Genomic DNA, 17,150 nt, shown 5'->3' on the forward strand with positions numbered 1-17,150 from the left:
CCATCTGCTCTAACAGTGTCCTCACTGTATTTGCTAAACTCTGCAGAAAAATCAGAGATTCTTTAACTGAAATGTTTATTGTATGACTTAACTCTCATACAGTCTGAATTGATACTGCTATGTGACTTAAGAAAAAAATTACTGACACAATGAAATAGAAAGCTGTGGTTTGAATATATCAGATGGAAATTTGAACTCTACAACTGAAGTACAACTTTTAATAGGGATGGGGGAAATAGCTGTTTCCTGCTGAAAGGTCATCGTTGTGAAACTTCCTAAATAAGGAAATTGGAAACTATAGAGAAAAGAAAGGAAGGCAACTGATGTCACTGTAGTGTTTTAGAAAATGCAGAATGACATGGGCTGGGTGGGCTGGTGAGGATTTAGCAGCAAGCCAAGCCCTGACAACCAGGATGAGGATGCCAGTTTGCCTTATTTCCCAGAGAATCTGCTCCCAAGGGACTTGCAAGGAGTGTATGAGTCAGAGGGTTCAAGAAACCAGTGTCCTACCTGATGGGCCTTACATGTTTGCTAAAGGGGCAGGCGTAGAGTCCTCAGGGCACTCTGCTGTCAGGAAGCCAAGGGAGGGCTGTTCCTGGAGAATATTCAGGTATCAGATGCCTGACATTTTCTGGTGGATCATGGACAGACAAATCCCTGCGGAGGACCACAGCTGTCTTCTGTGGATTCCCAGGATTAGCACAGATCATATTTGGGGTTTTTTTCTGTGTGTGTGTGTCTTTGGCTACTTGTTTTCAACAGCTGAAGGTAATAATGATGCCTTGCTCTTTATGAGGACTTCATCCAATAATAATAATAGCTATAACGCAAGGATAGCTGTATGGACTGGCACTTGACACACACCCATGAACACCAGAGATTTCAAACGGGGTTGAGATGTCTTCACTGAACTGTCTGCATGTCCTGAGTTACCTGAGTTATCTTAGTTAACAGTTAATAGATAACAAAATCCTGCAAAAGATAAGAATTTACTCTGACTTGAAATACTCCCTCCTCCTTTCTGTGTATGCATTTCAAGACATCTCTTCATTTTTTTGGTGAAAGAGACGGGATTTCGCTTGGTTCTGTCTCAGAGGTGGTGATTTGATGTGTGCATCCCTATGGTTTGTGAAACCAGCCCCAAAGACGCTGTGGACAGACATTTCTCTCTACTTTTAGACAGTGACAGAGGAACTGTAGTTTTTGAGCACCCACATCATGAGTTTGTGTGCATTTTACTGTTAAAACAACTGTCCTCAGTAGAGCTGAACTCATACCTTGACCTCCGACACATAAAAGCTTTACAATGACCCTTTGACAGAAACGTTTCCATTGCACATCCCGCTGGGAATGCTTGAGGAAGAGTGATGGCCGTTCAGTGAGGGGCAATGGGTGAGCTGGATGAGTATTGCAGAGGTGGAGGAGGGTGGAGGGGGCAGTATTTCAGGGAATTGCTCAAGGCTTTGGGATGGGGAAGAGGGTATGACACTGAGAGTGGGGTATCAGGAAAAGTGAGGTGGTGAGGGCTGTGTTTCTGGACTGAGCAACAGCCCTTGAGCCTGGGGTGCACCGGGGAGGAGGGCAGCCCCAAGCCTGGGACAGCAGTGACGTGTGGGCCAGACCTTTGCTCAGGCACCTTTGCTGTGTGTCCACTGCAGCCTCGCAGGAGCCTGGGTGCCTCCTCTGCACGTCCCACACTGACCAGAAAGAAGCCTCAGACAGGTGAGGCCCAAAAAGGTCCTGCTGTGGATCAGCACCCATCCCCTTTCTTTGGCAGGACACATCAGAGGCGCTGCTTGGTGAAAGCACTTATGCCCTCCTTTATTTTCCTGTAACCATGTTCTGATTTTCTGCTCTGATGAGACCCCCAGGAGGGCCACTGAGACCTCCTGCAACAGCTCCATCTCTAATAGCTTCAGCAGGCCTCATTAAAACTCCAGGGAACTTTACTCTTGTATAATTTTTACCCAAGGGCTTGATAGACCGAGCAAACGGTAACGAGCTTTTACTTGCTGCTAATTCTCTGTGCAGTCATCAGGTGGCTAATAGGAGAAATAGTCTTTGAGAAAGAGTTTTGCTAGACTTCAAGTTTTTAATGAGCATATGATGCAACAGGGCATTTCTTGTTTCTTATTCAAGCCTGCTGGTGTAAATTAATATATTCCAGATGAACTTAATCAACATCATTTTCCAATAGGGGCTGATGCTATCCAAGAAAACCAAACAATGTCATCTTTGTGGTCAAGATCTTGCGGACTGTGTGTCTTTGACTGTTTCTCTCAGGAGTCGTGAAGGGCAAAGCTGTCCGTGATAAAATCGGCCCTCTCACCATCTTGTGAAAGAACACCACATTGCAAACCCAGTGAGAGCTCCAATGCCCTCTGGTGCTGTTCTTGTAAAGTTACCAGCACACACAGTTAGGGTGAGAAATACATTTCTGTACCAAAAATCATGACATATGTAAAATTATTCAAAAAACAAATAACATTTTGTAACGTTTTGAAGATGGGTTTTCAAACTTGACTAGAAGATACAGCAACAGAACCAACCCTGGCCGCATCGCTAGAGACAGGTGTATGATCAGAAGACACACAAGCCAATATCTAGATGTGAGCATCATAAGATGAGAGAAGACCAAAGGCGGGGATTAGTGATGGTACCTGTACAAGAATTAAACAGACAAATATTGGGCAGCACAAATATCAACCTGATGGAAAAAATAATTGACGGGTAGACCGGCAGGCAGATAAACATTTGTATAAATGGAGAAAAAGGCAGAAGGAAATTTAGTGGAGAGTGAGATAGCTAAAGTGTTAAGAACACGAATAAGTGTCATGCACACATAGAGAATGTTTTTCTTTCTAGAAATGAAAAATGTAGAAGGATGGGGAATATTTGCCAGCTTTCAGTCAATTTTAGAAAAACATTTTGGACATCTAAATTAATGGATTTAAAATTCAGGAAAAACGTTGATGTTTACCAGGTTTGTGTATTTTTAATTTCCAAACGACAGCTTTTCCTTTAGAAATGGGTCAATATATCTTTTTACAATAAAATGTTCATTTTAAGACATCAAGTGGATATGAACAAGCTAAAACATTTTCCTTCAGGATGAGTGATGGCAACTAACCATAGCCCAAAATTAAAATGGGGAATGATCTGACTTGTCAAGAAACACAAGGACGAGCAGGTGGGTAGAGTAGATAACCACCGATGGTCATTGTCATGCCGCTTTCTCTAGGCCATCGGAGGGAAGTTCTGTGAGCTTGCAGTATAGCTGGTTGAAAAGGGAGATTTTCATGCTATTCCCATGAGGGCTGAAGTATTTTTTCCTTCCTATGTTCTTCCTCTGACCTGAGAATGAATATAAGACTTAAAGGACTTGCCTGACGTGGGAGGAGAATTCAGTGGGATGAGTTTCGTTTCTTTGTTTTCTTTTGCTTTGAGGGGAAGGCTGTATTCACAAGCACCAGCAACCAGTAGTTTTCCCATTTTCTGAAATTCCCAGCATGTTACTTCAGAGGTGTTTGTGCCTCAGAAAGAAGGCCTCCATGGTCTCCTAAGGAGTAATCTGCACTAAGCTTGTCTCTGGGAAACTAACTGCAAGCTCAGATCACAGGTCTAATATGTGAAGGTACAGAAATGATCCTTGAATGTTCCCTAGAAGAAGACGTCTCTGACCTAACTTTTAGCTGCTGACAAGCTAGAAGCTTGGCCTCAGCTCAACATTCGGGATCCATCTGTAGTTGGTGGAGAAGGATAAGCATACCTGCAATTTACCTCCTCGCATCCCCAGAGAGGTATCAAGCACAACAGGATGAATCTTTCTCAAAGAGAATTTTAAAAAAAAATTCTCAGACCTTCATGTAACATATACAGGGAGAAGCAAAATGAGATTTTTGTGGTGAAATCAGTCACCAGAACACCACTTCTGATCAACAGAAACAGGAACTTCTGGAAGACCACTGAGCTGATAGCTCTTTGTCTGCTGCACCAGGATGAAATCAGGCATGATCTCTCTCGCTGCCTCCCTCCCTATGGGGATTTATATTGGGTGCCTTGATGATTAAATTTGATGCAGAAGTTAATAGTTCCTACAAAGATAAATGCCTCTGCCGCAGGGTGTGATCCCCAGCTCTCAGGAGTACAGAGTCACTCCCTTTTACTGGTGGTGGTGGTGGCAGCAACCTAATGGGTGCTTGTGCTGACACTGCAGAGCTCTCAGCCCAAGTCTCCTCTTGGCCCTGTGTGATGTTCCTGCGTGTAAACTTCAGACGTAAAACTTCTTTTGTCTGGCTGTTGCTTTTCCATTCGGAGTACCCAGAACAGAATGAATGGTGGAATGCAGCTTTTCACAGCAATGATTTTGTACATACTGTGGTGCTGAGGGTACGTGTTTCATTCCCAAGGTTATAGGAGGGGGCTGAGTGCAGGTGTTAGAAACCAAAGGAGAGATTAAATACTTCTGGAAGACTTTTTTGGTGAAAGGAGCCAAACCTTGCCTTCACCCAAAGGCCAGGCCTAATATCTAGATGCCTTTTGTAGACAGCACCTCTGGAAAGTCATTCCTCCACCTTTGGTCACTGATCTGTTCCAGTATGCAGACCACTGCCTGGGTCCCCCCTGCCTTGAGGCTCAGCTAACTGGACAGGACGTGGAAAACTGCTAGACAAGACATGAGACACTGCTGGACATGGTGGGTACCAAAAGCTAGAGAGCTCTGTGAGGGGTGGCTGGGGTTCACAGGTGGTTGAGGAGGAGTGATGTGGGAAATGGCCAAACTTCACAGGGAAAAAAAGGGAGTTTGAGGACCTTTCAGGGCATGGCGTAGGATGACAGTACATAGAGGACTGCACCGAGTGATACCATGTAAGTCTGAGATGACCTGTGTAACAGTCATACCTAGAAATACCAAACTTGGGTATGGGTATAGCAAAACTGGGGCAAAGAGGGAAAAGTTACTAGCAGAAGGTGGGGTTGCTTCTGGGTGGAGATAGGGGCAGAGAAAGAGAGGTGGAGCTGGGTGGAGCAGGCCTGGCAAACAGGAGAGGATGGGGACAAAAAGGGGCAGGTCAGGTGCAAAAAAGCTGCTGGTCAGCAAGCTCCTCTGGCCAAGACTTGTGCCTGATCACCAAATGTGACTCACCTTATTAAACTCTGTTCCTAACTCTTTTCCGTACTGGTGTCCTGTGTATGGCACTGTGGGTGTGTGATCTGCTGATGGACTCGCCCATGGGTAGGAGGAGACCAGGATCTGGAAAGAGCCCCCGTTAGAGATGGAGACTGGTCCAGGGTCTGGGCATGGATCGTGAATGCTGAAGGTCTGTGTTGATCTGTGTGGAAGCCTGTATGAGTGCTGGCTATGTGTGCGTGCACTGGGAGTACGGGCTTTGTCTCACCTGGGGAAGGGGGAAAAGCAGCAGCCGTGCCTTCAGCAAACCAGGCAGACAGTGCTCCTAGATCTTAAAGTTCATTGTATTCATCTTTGCTTAACATCATCTTCACGTGGAGTAATTTTGCTTTTGGAGGTGTTCATCCCCAGTGATGAAACAGATGAAACTAAGAGAGAGTTGAGCAGCTCTGCTGGAAACATCTGGTGTTAGATGTGGTGACGTAGGCAAGTGGTTTCATCAGGCTAGTGTCACTGCAAGGAAGATTGATCAGATGGATGAAATCACAAAAGAAATCATTATATATCCATCAGGACAACGGATGTCATTGTTACCATTATACTTAAAAGTCATCCAGACATCCCAGTGCTCCTTACCAGGGCAGCCACATCTTACCTTTGGTAAGTGCTGCATAGTGGAGACTTTTACTGAGGGTTACATAATGATTCTTATGCATTGATGCAGCACTTTGCAGCTGTCAGAACACAAAACCAGACAAATTGCACAATGCGGCTGGTAACAGAAATGGTTACATTTGCAGTGATCCAAGCAGCTATGGTCTTGGGCAGGATGGTGGAGGACTGCAGCAGGTCTCCAAGGACTAATTCCAGAATTCCAGTGAATGAGAATGAACAGAACAGTTGTTCACCAGAGCAATGGTGAGGATGTTTCTAGTCATGGTCATCATATACAGAGTTGAAAAGATTAGGAGAAGAGGGATGAACAGTTCAGAAACATTCCCATATTCCCATATATGAAGGGAGCATGTGAGTGCTCGGGGAGGGGGCAGAAACGCTGCCTGATTGTTCAGTGAGAAAGGATTGTGCTGACAGAAAGCACGTCTATCTTGTTTGTAATGCCCTTTTTGGGAGCTGGGGTCACCATCTTCAGAAGTCTTGAGGAAAGTATTTATCACAGTCAGGGGTAAGTAAGACGGGCAGGAGAGTGGAACTCGGGTCAAGGCGCGTGATGCAGTTGTCTGAACACACGCACTTGATGCCATTGGAGATGCTCTTTTATACCCAAGCCTTTAGAACAAAGTCTGCAGGTTTGCTCAAGGACCAACAAGACCTGCACGTGGTTTTGGAGTGGCAACTTGAAGGCCCTGCAGGATACCTTTGAGCATCTGAAGTGGCAGCAAGCTCCTACACTGAGGTATTTGCACCTTGGTGGAATTCAGATGCTTAGCTGACATGGGGACATCTAAGCCTGGATCTCTTCAGGGTCTGTTGCCAACATCCAGGAGTCTGTTCACATCTTATATTGATACCTTGCATGTTCCACAGGATTGGCACATATGAAGCAGAACCAGAGGGATTCCCGTGTCTTTCTAGAGCATCAGGTGGAGGACACACAAGTCTCTTATACGATGCCTATAGATGTCTTTTCTTAGGCAACCAAATGACATTCGTGCTCCTATAGTGAGTATTGTTTCCAATGCCTCACGGTCAGTAGCTTAATGCTATTGCATGGATCTGAATTGTCAAGCTGGAAAGGATGAAATCTTCCTAAAACTCTGTGGATTGCAAATGAGTGGCTAACGGGGTCAAGGGATCATCTCCAGAACTCATAGCTGTAGCCAAGAGTTTGCACTCCATGCTCTGCACCTAGGCCATTATGCAGACAATTCCAAGTAGCCCTTTATTCTGTCCTGAGTAACATGGACAGGAAGTATGACAAAGGGCCTGCAACAGACCTGTTCTGTTCTGGATCCACCAGCAAAGTCTGGGTACGCTACCTGAGGACGCTTAACATGTCTGGAGTAGTCTGTGCGAATGCAAATCAATTGTTTCATCATTCACCAGAATGTGAATCTGGAAAAGCAGCTAGACACATAAATACATTTAAGTATATAAATCCAGGCAAGATAAGCCACACTGCTAAAGCTAGTAGAGTTGAAGCTCACATCCATTTTTAAGTTTACATTTAAATCTAGGTTCATTATACTTAATGGAGAGAAACAGACCCCTCCAGAGGGTTGCCTCCAGCCAGTTGTCGACAATATCATTCTCAGGCTATGCCCACCCAAAATGTAACACATGCTAGCTCTCTTCAGCTATACAGATGGTCTGAATGACAGGAGAGTCATTCAGCTGCCTAAACATAGCCGTCAAGTAATCACTTAATACGACTGCATGGGGCTGCCAGCTGTGTCTCAAGTCCTGCAGGAGACACTCATGCTTCTGTATTGGAAGCCAGAGACCAGATGCGGTACTGTAAGACATCTAAAAATGATGGAAGAAGCATCAAGTCCTTTGTGGAGGTTTGAACTCAGCGGCAGCCAGACGGCACGTGGCCGGCTGTTCACCTCCCCCCCCCCCTCTGGTAAGATAGAGGAGGAACAAAAGAAGAGAATTCGTGGGTTGAGTAAAAAGAAAGAATTTACTAAATATGACAAGAGAACAACAGTAACAGTAGTGAGTTCAAAAAGAAAACGGGTACAATGCAGCAGTGGTTTACCGAGCGCAGCAACCGCCCCCCCCAGCATCAATACTGCCCGACGAGCAGACGGCAAGCGAGAGAGAGCGAGAGACTCCGAGAGCGATCCTGCCCGCCTGGGCATGACATAACATGGTATGAAATACTCCAGTGAAAATTAACTCCTTCCTGGTCGAAACCAGGACATCCCTGAATGTCTCCCCCGATTTAGATCTACGCTGTTAACTTCTGTGTTGAACTATGTGACATAATCAGTAGTTTTTCAGTCTTGCAATACAGTGTCCTTTTGAGCTCTCTGCTTATAAACATGAGAGGTGGAGTAAGCCCATTCCGAGTCTTCTCCTTGTTTAGTCACTTTCCTCCAGGAAGAAGTTTTCTCCCTAAGATTTTTTTCAGGGCAGATCTCACCTCCTGGTTCCTAAGAGTGTAGACCAAGGGGTTCAGAGCTGGAGTGACAGCACTGTACATGAGAGACACTTGCACATCCCTCTTAGGGGAGCTTCCTGCGGAGGGTGGTGTATAATTGAAGAGCACGGGTATGTACAACAGTGCCACAATGGTGAGGTGGGAGGCGCAGGTGGAGAAGAGCTTCCATCTTCCTTCCTGGGATCGGACTTTCTGGAAGACGAAGGAGGTGATGTAGAGGTAGGAGAGGACTATGAGAGTGAAGGGAACTAGTGCAATAGATGTGGTGACAATATTGAGGAGGGTCATGTTGAGGCTGGTACTACAGCAAGCCAAATTCAACAGTGGCTTGATGTCACAGAAGAAGTGATGAATGTGGTTGTGGCCGCAGAAACGCAGTTGAGAGGTCACGACTGAGTGCATCGTGGCATGTACAAAACCAGCAGACCAGCTGGCCACAGCCAGCAGCAGACAAGTGTGTGGGCTCATGATAAGGGTGTAGCGCAAAGGGTTGCAAATGGCCACATATCGGTCATAGGCCATGGTGGCCAGGAGCACAGCCTCAGTACTGCCCAGGAAGTGGAAGAAGTGGAGCTGGGCCAAGCACCCACCAAAAGAGATGGGCTGATGCCCAAAGAGAAAGCCAGTCAGCATCTTGGGAACAGTGACTGTGGAGTAGAAAATGTCCAGGCAGGACAGGTTCCCCAGGAAGAAGTACATCGGTGTGCGGAGCCGGGGCTCACATATCACCATGGTCACAATGGCACCATTTCCCAGAAGACTGGTCAAGTAGAGCAAGAGAAAGGAGACGAAGAAAAAGTGCTGCAGTCCCTGGATATCGGTGAGGCCCAAAAGGATGAACTCATTCACCTCTGTCTGGTTCACCATTGCTAGAACCATAAGAAGCAAAGGCAAAATGTCAACGTTCCACAGTTGTAACAGTGTAACACAGGAGTAACAGTGTTACAAAACTCATATGTTTCTGTGCTATTTTAATACAAACAAATTCAGAAAAGAGCAAAACATAACACATGCAATCTAACGTAAAAGCTGCGTAGAAACTCAAGAAATGAACATGGGGAAAAATAACTTTAATGTAGTCTTCTGCTTTCTGTCTAGAACAGAGTAAAATATTACAGAGGGGAAAATATTCAAATAAAAAATTCCATCTCTGCATAACGGCAGAACATGTAAGATGTAAAACATTGCTGCCTCTTCACCTTCAGCCACATCCATATTTCAGTTCTGCTCATCTGTAACTTCCTGCTACAACCTTGGATCTCACCAATGAACCTTCTGACTCATAATGTGAATCACTCCTGATGCTTTCTTTCTACTATTGTGTCTACGTGTCATTAAGCCAATTTCAACTTTCACATTTCTAATGGCTACCATCTCTTCCAGACAGTTCTTTGACCTTAAAAATTGCACAGTTTCTATTTTTTTATGAACAGCTACCAGAAGGTGCTCCAAGGTACCATACGTTCATCAGCATTTCTTTTCTATGTTTCCGAGAACAAAGGAAGAGGATGCCTTAACATGTGATGGCAAACTGGTTTTGTTATGGGACTGTATGCTTTGCCTAAGTCTTTGTGTTGAGCAGCAGCAGATGAATGGGACAAAAGCCAGCATCTCATCTCCTACAACCCTGTGGTGGAGCAAGACTGAATTTGCAGGAGCTGACTTAGCTGGTGCAAGTTCCAGACAAATTGGCTCATCCCACTGAAAGCTGATCGTACTGCCCCACTGAGACAACCTGATCGGTTCTGGCAGTATCGCTGCTCTCCTAAAATGCAAATGAGTAAGCACATGCTTTCACTTTTTTCCTGTTTCAGATGTTTGTTTATCGCTATGGGTAAGTCCCAACCATATACAATGAAGAACAAAGTCCTGAGATATTTTTTTTACGAGGGCAGGTAGGCAAAGGTATTTCTAGCTTACAATACAGATTGCAAATTCTACAAGACGAGCAGTTTTCTCTGTACATTCGATGCAGTGATGATTAATATTGACGAATACACCTAAGGAAAAGATAATTACTTCCAAAATATTTCTTGCAAAGAGGTTGAAACATATACAGATACGTTTCATAGTCTTTCTTGTCCTTTCCACTGAACTATATACTTTTATTGAAAACAGGTGATTTTTGAAAGTCATATATCTCCAGACCAGTCACGCTTTTTCTCATGCTTCTCTAGCTTATTATTTCAGCATGAAACCAGTAAACAAACAGAAAACTTCCAAACTGATTTCATAATAAAAAACATGAGCGTATAGCCTAAAGGCAATTTACACACATATGCGTCCACTCTAAAGACCTGATCATATTTCTCTGAAAATACTTTTAGTCTGTTCTTTGAACAAGCTCTGTTGGAAGCATTAGATCTGATAATATTAGAGCCTTATCAAAATTGTAGTCAGTCACCTGCATTTGGAGAGGTATAGATGCAATTCTAATTTGAAGACTCTTGCTTAAACACAAATGCAAAGAGTGCTGAAGCCTGACTATCTTTCCAACTACATAAATTACATCATAAAAAAAGGATAAATTTGCAGAAACCTCACCTCGCTACTAATCAGCATTTTTCTCCTTGTAGTAGGGCCCTCTGATAGTGAGCCAGAAAGCAAAGCTGAGGACAAAACAACTTACTCCGTGGAGTTAAAAGACTGAGAATATCTGTTCTCCTATTTTCTTCCACCCCTACTTGGCATTCTTCTAGCTGAGAGATGAATACTGCAGGTGTGATGAAACGGACTACTGCAAGTTCCCAGGGGCTGGGTGCAAGGAGGAAGCTTTGCAAACTATACCCGAAATCTCTGATGACCTAGTTAGAGGGGGCGGAAAGTCTTTTTATCATGTCCAGAATGTGCAAAATACCAACGACAACACGTGGGAAGTAAATTTCCTATTGCTTTGATCAGTCTCCTGAGACGAGATTTGTGAACCAATGGTGATTTGCGAAGCAACGAACAAAGTGTTCCCTAAACATAATGCATAGATGAGCCTCCTGCAAAACAGAAGACAAAAAATGAAGCAGCGCACAGAGACTAGCTAATAACAGAAAAACCCTTCAAAACCCAACCAAACTGACCAACCCTTCCCACTCCTCGCCCCTCCAGAAAAACAAAACAAAACAAAACAAAACAAAACCCCACAAATATCTCCATGTCAGTGCACAGAGTTTATGGCTGAAATTTCTACTAGCAATAGAGACACGAGTTGTGCATCCTCAGCTGAACTGGAGTAGTGTTTGGGCAATGTTTCCTAAATCTCTTTCAAATATTAGAATTTGTGAAACCTTGTATGCGTTCCATCCACAGGACATCCAAAGGACTTTCTGGCCTTTTTGCAGTCAAAAACATCCCAAACGTTCAGTCTTGTGGAAAAATTTCCACAACCGTTTACAGAAGTTACATGTTCAGTTCTAGCCCGAGTAGTCCAGATGTCGGTGTGTAAATCCTGCAGGAACTTTTGAATCACACAGATGCCTCTTTCTAGGAAGGTGGCTTTAACATTTCCTCTATAAAGCTCCTGGCAGCTCAGCTCCAGCCTGAATAATGTAGGTTGGAAGAAACCTCTGCCGTCTCCGGTCCTTCCCCCGCTCAAAGCGCGCCAACAGGATAGGGTCTTGTCTAGCAATGTTCTCATCAATTCCAAGGACATTTAGGCAAACTCTCTGGGCAGCCTGTTCCAAGTCTGAATACCCTAAAGGTGAAAAAGTATCCTCTAGTATCTAATGCAGATTTCCCATGTTCTGACTTGTCCCCGTCACCTCACATCACCGTGCTCCTCTGAGAATTATTTGCCCCCATCTTCTCTAAGAGAATTCTCCCCCACACTAAGTAGCTGCAGACAGCAATGTGATCTCCTTCCCCTAGGAAGGGACAGGGATGAAGAAGCCTAGTCTCCCAGCCCCTCCTTGCCCTTGCAGTGCGTCAGACCACTAATCACCCTGGTGTCCCTGCGTTCCTCCACTGGACTCGCTCCACTAGGCAATGTCTTTCCAGTACTGGGCAGTCCAACATTGGACACATGCTTCCAGATGTGATCCCAGAAGTGCCAAGGAGATCACTCCCCTCCACTGGCTGCCTGTGCTCTTGCCAATGCACCCCAAGATGCATTTGGACTTCCCTGCAGCGAGGGCACACTGCTGGCACACCTTTGACTTCTTGCCTGCCTAACCCCCAGAAGTTGCTTTTCCTGCAAAGCTGCTTTCTACCCAGTCATCCCCTGGCCTGCCCTGTGGCGTGGGATTGTTTCTTTCTTCCCAGATGGACAAGTTTTCATTTGCTTTTGTTGAACTGCAGGAAGTTCCAGTCAGACCATTTTTCTGGCCTGTCAATGTCCCCCTGAAGACAGGCTCTTCCCTCCAGTGCATCACCACGCCCTCCAGTTTGGAAGCATCAGCAAACATGCTGAGAGTGCACTCTGTTCCATCATTCAGGCTGTTCATACAGAAATTAAACTGTAGTAGCCACAGTACTGATCCCTGAGAATTACCACTGGTAACTAGCTGCTAGCAGGACCTCTTATCACACAGCCATCTGAGCCTGGCAATGCTGACCATTGTCATTATTATCCACTTGCCCAGAGCGTATCTTCCAAATTTAGATCTAAGGAGTCTGTAGGAGACCGTACTGAAGGCCTTGCTCAAATTAAGGTACACAACATCCACTGCCCTCCCATGTCTATCCAGTCAGTTATCTCATCATAGAAGTCAGACAAATTGATCAGGCCTCATTTGCCCATGTTGTAGTCATGCTGGCTGTTCCCATCACTTTCTCGTCCTTCATGGACCTCAAAATGGCTACCAGAGGACCATATTCCATCACCTTCCCAGGTACGGAGGTGAGACTGTAGTTCCTCGGCTCCTCCTTCTTGCCCTTCTTGAAGAGGGGTGTGACGTTTGCCTTTTTCCAGGCATCAGGACCTCCTGTGATCACCATGACCTTTCAAAGACAAAAGAGAGAGTGAACTTGGAGTGGCATCAACAAGTCCCTTCAACACCACCCTCGGGTGCTTCCCATCCGGTCTCATGAACTTTTATATGTACAATTGACCTAAGTGCTCTAACTGTGTCTTCTTATCCTGCTCCTGCTGCTTCACTGCCACATACTTTGCTAGTAGGCTCAAGGGACTGGGGGTCCTGGGGGTGGACCTTATCAGTGAAATGTAATGCATTTTCCTTAGCCTTTCTTTTTCTGTCAGCATACTTCTAGAAGCTCTTCTTCTTGCCCTTCCAATACCTTGCAAGTTCCAACTCCAGCTGAGGGTTGGCTTTCCTGCACGTTCTCCATCCCTGCATGGTCTGTGTTCCTTCTGGTTTGCCTGTCCCTGTTTCTACCTTCTGTACACTTCCTCTCCTGTTTGAGCCAGGGGAGTCAGGAGTCAGCCCAAGGGCTCCTGGTGCCTTTCTGAAGCAAAACAGCTGCCCACGCAAAGTGTGGGAGCAATGCAGACATTTGGCTGCCTTACATACCACTCTAATAGTAAGACAGGTTTGGTTATTCTCCTTCCCATTGTCCTCTGATAATGTCCTAATAGTCCTTGCATCTTCCCACACACCCATAAAGTAGACCTCCTCTAAACACATACACATACTCTCTGCTACGTTTCGTGTCACACAGCCATTTTAGTACCTATGAACTCCTAAGGAATCTTAACAAATCACTTAAATGTCTCAAGTCCAAAGAGGAGCCATATTGGAGCGATGTATTGGACAGGCTACTCTGGTAGTGTGCTTCAAGATATTACTGACCTGAACAGTGAGGGGGGGAAAGTTGTAGCTGGAAGACCATCCCTGGGCACCTGGAAGGATGTGTCAGAGCACCTTCCTGCTAATTGAATGAAGAAGTATTAAAAAGTGACACTCAAAAGTAAAAGAATGACAAATAAACAAAGAAAAAGCAGACAATAACCCTCGTTATTGCCCATAATGACACCTATAATTACCTCACTGCAAGCAGGAATCAAAGAACTGTGGAGCAATGCTGACAGTCAGGCAAAGCCTTTTTGTCTAAAGGGCTGCGGCATATACAAAGTCAGGGAATCACCAAAGCCAGGTATTACTCCAAAAAAACAGATGGTATATATGCGGACAAGCAGCTCTTGCAGGAAGCATGAACCACTTGGGCCAACTGACCTGTGGAACGGCAGCAGCTGAGGAAATGGCAGTAAGAATGTAAATGCAATTACCTCTGGTCTCTCTGGGGCTGAACACAGAGCACAGCATCATTCCAACTGTGTGTGGTTTTCCCCCTAAGGTTGTTACGTGATGTTAGAGCACAACTACCTCCTCCAGCTGTGCTGGCCCACAACCCTCCTGCTCAGCAAAGGGGATGTGGCTGCCGCTTTCCTGCCTGCACGTTCAACCAGCAGCGAAGCTAAGCATGTATCCCAGACACACACACACACACAGATGCACACACAGAGAGGACGCTGACACAGCCCGTCACACAAATTGCCACAGACAAGGTGCTGCCTTCAACAGCACCTTCATACAGGACTCACCTAAAGCGTAAGCAGAGACAGCCAAGACCCCTTCCTCCTCTTCAGCTGGTAGAGGTGGAAGTTCAGTACTGAAAGCACACACAGGACACACTCTGGGTTCACAAACATGTGCATGTTTGCCAGTCCCTCAAGTACCAACACGGCCCCTCTGTCCACCTGGCATCCCTGCCCAGGTCCCTTACTCGCTTCACGGGTCCCCTACTTGCCACCTGCTATAGCTTGATGCTCACTAGCAAACGCACTCACAGGCTCACACACTCATCGTCGCACAGACACTCCACATTCACAAGTCCCCTCGGGCGTACCGGCACGGACCATCCACCTGCCGGGTGGTATCCTGGCCAGGATACCCTGACCCGGACCCAAGGCCCCCTGCTCGTCCAGCTTGAGGTTTGCTGATGAATACACACTCACACTCCATGCACACCAGGACTGGAGAAGATACAGACATTCAGCCTCTGGCGTGGAGCCCCTCACTCGCTTCATTCATGCCAGTCCCCCCCAGTAGCTGTCTTTTGGGTCACACACCATTCCCGCCACTTGCTCTATTAGCTGACACTATGACCTCGCTTGCTCCAGTAGCTGACACCACAGCCTGCAGGGCATCCACACCCCCAGCCTGACTCCAGCAGCTGGTACCAATTTTCACTCACAGACACACAGGTCCCACCAGTAGCTGAGAAAAGACTTAATAAGAAGATATACGATGATAGGACAGACTGCGGAGATGAGGCACAGAGCTCAGCCAGGCCAGTGCACTGAGTGGCCCTGTTTTACATGTGACCAGACCACTTTATATCCTTTTCTGTCTACCTTCCCTTTGTTCCTCCCTGTTTCCCCTTCTTCGGGTCATTAATTGACCCACTTTGGTTCTCCTCACTGTCTCCCTTATCATTTGTCGGTCAGATTTCTCTCCCTGTAAGTTCTTGTCCATCGCTTCCTCCCTTTCTTATCATCTCTTGTTGCACTGAAAAAGGTCCTTGACCAGGTACCCCTAAAGGAGCAGGCACTGCCCTCCCACATATCCTTACAAAAATGTTTAATTCTTTCACCGCGTAGCCTATGTCTAGACTGCCTTTGCTAGCTTTGTTTAACGGCCCATGAATACTCCCTGTGTTTGGGGGGAGAAGTTCACCCTGTCCAAATGAGAACCAAAGTGTCAGGGGGTGTGGGGGGCGGTGACTTCAGGCTCCACGCCTGCATATCACCACAAAGAGGAGCTTCGGGAGTAGAGGCTTCAACGGAAGACACGTTTATACAAGCACAAAACATTTACTTAACACAGAAGTAAAAGTGGGAAACTGTTTGTATGAGGGAGTGGGTTAACTGCAAAATACCAAGTGACTCAGTTTATTCTTAAATTTTCTGCAACTGTGTAAGCATCCTACCTCTTGCCCACTGCCCTGTCCTGTGGGGAGAAAACCAAAGGGAAGGGAAAAGACTCATGGATCAAGGTAATGACAGTTTAATTAGGAGAGCAAAAGCTGCACACACAAGCAAAAAGAGGAATTAATTCACTACTTCCCATCGTCAGGCAGATGTCCAGCCACTTCCTAGGAAGCAGGGGCTCAGCATGCCTAACTGCTGCTTGTGGAGACAAACACCTTAACCATGAACATGCCCCCTTCCTCCTCCATTCCCAGAGCCCTTATTGCTGAGCACAACATCATGTGGTGTGGAATAGCCCCTTGGGCAGTTTGGTTCAGCTGTCCTGGCCATGTCCCCTCCTAGCCTCTTCCCTATCCCCAGCCTGCTGGTCTTTGGGGAGGGGTGGCACTGGAGAGAAAGCCTTGACTCTGTACAAGCACTGTTCAGCCATAGCCAAAATACTGGTGTTTTATCACCAACACTGTCTGAGCCACAAATGGAAAGCACACACCATACGGGCTGCTATGAAGAAAGCTGACTCCATCCCAGCCAGACGCGGTGCAGTCTCCACGTTACTCCACACCAGCTGCATCATGCTTAGGTCCAACATTATCTGATACATCGAAGTATCCTCTGACCATTCATTCACACGTTGTTTCATTTCTATAGGCTACTCAAACCTTTCCTCTTCCCTAACCCATGCTCCATTGAAGTATTTCATCCTTCTTTTTATTTCCCATTTTATCTGTTTCTTATTCCCAACATCCCCTCTTACCAACACTTGTAACTTATACTGCTGTGGTGGGTTGATCTTGGACTGCAGGCAGACTCCCGCCTGTTCTCTCATGCACCCTCCTCAACAGGACAGGACAGGACAGGAGGAGAAAACAAGATGAAAAAGCTCTTGAGTTGTGGTAAAAGCTGGGACATCATTGATTGATTACCGTCACGGGCAAAACAGATTGACACGGGGAAAATTAACTTAATTTATTGCCAATTAAAATAGATAGGATGGGGAGAAACAAAGACAAAACTAA

The 17,150-nt window shown here is 45.9% G+C and overlaps 1 protein-coding gene across 1 annotated transcript; it reads right to left on the bottom strand.

Annotated features, from left to right (window-relative positions):
- Positions 1 to 8,180: 8,180 nt before the first annotated feature.
- Positions 8,181 to 9,122, bottom strand: LOC141928594 (olfactory receptor 12D1-like). The gene has a single exon (XM_074837061.1). It carries the CDS (start codon positions 9,120 to 9,122, stop codon positions 8,181 to 8,183), a length of 942 nt encoding a protein of 313 aa, XP_074693162.1.
- Positions 9,123 to 17,150: the final 8,028 nt, after the last annotated feature.

Source organism: Strix aluco, chromosome 12 (genome assembly GCF_031877795.1).
Source record: "Strix aluco isolate bStrAlu1 chromosome 12, bStrAlu1.hap1, whole genome shotgun sequence".
NCBI classification, from domain to species: Eukaryota; Metazoa; Chordata; class Aves; order Strigiformes; family Strigidae; genus Strix; species Strix aluco.

Excerpts from the sequence above, each read along its gene's own strand:
- LOC141928594 (XM_074837061.1), bottom strand. The coding sequence starts at position 9,122 with ATGGTGAACCAGACAGAGGTGAATGAGTTCATCCTTTTGGGCCTCACC.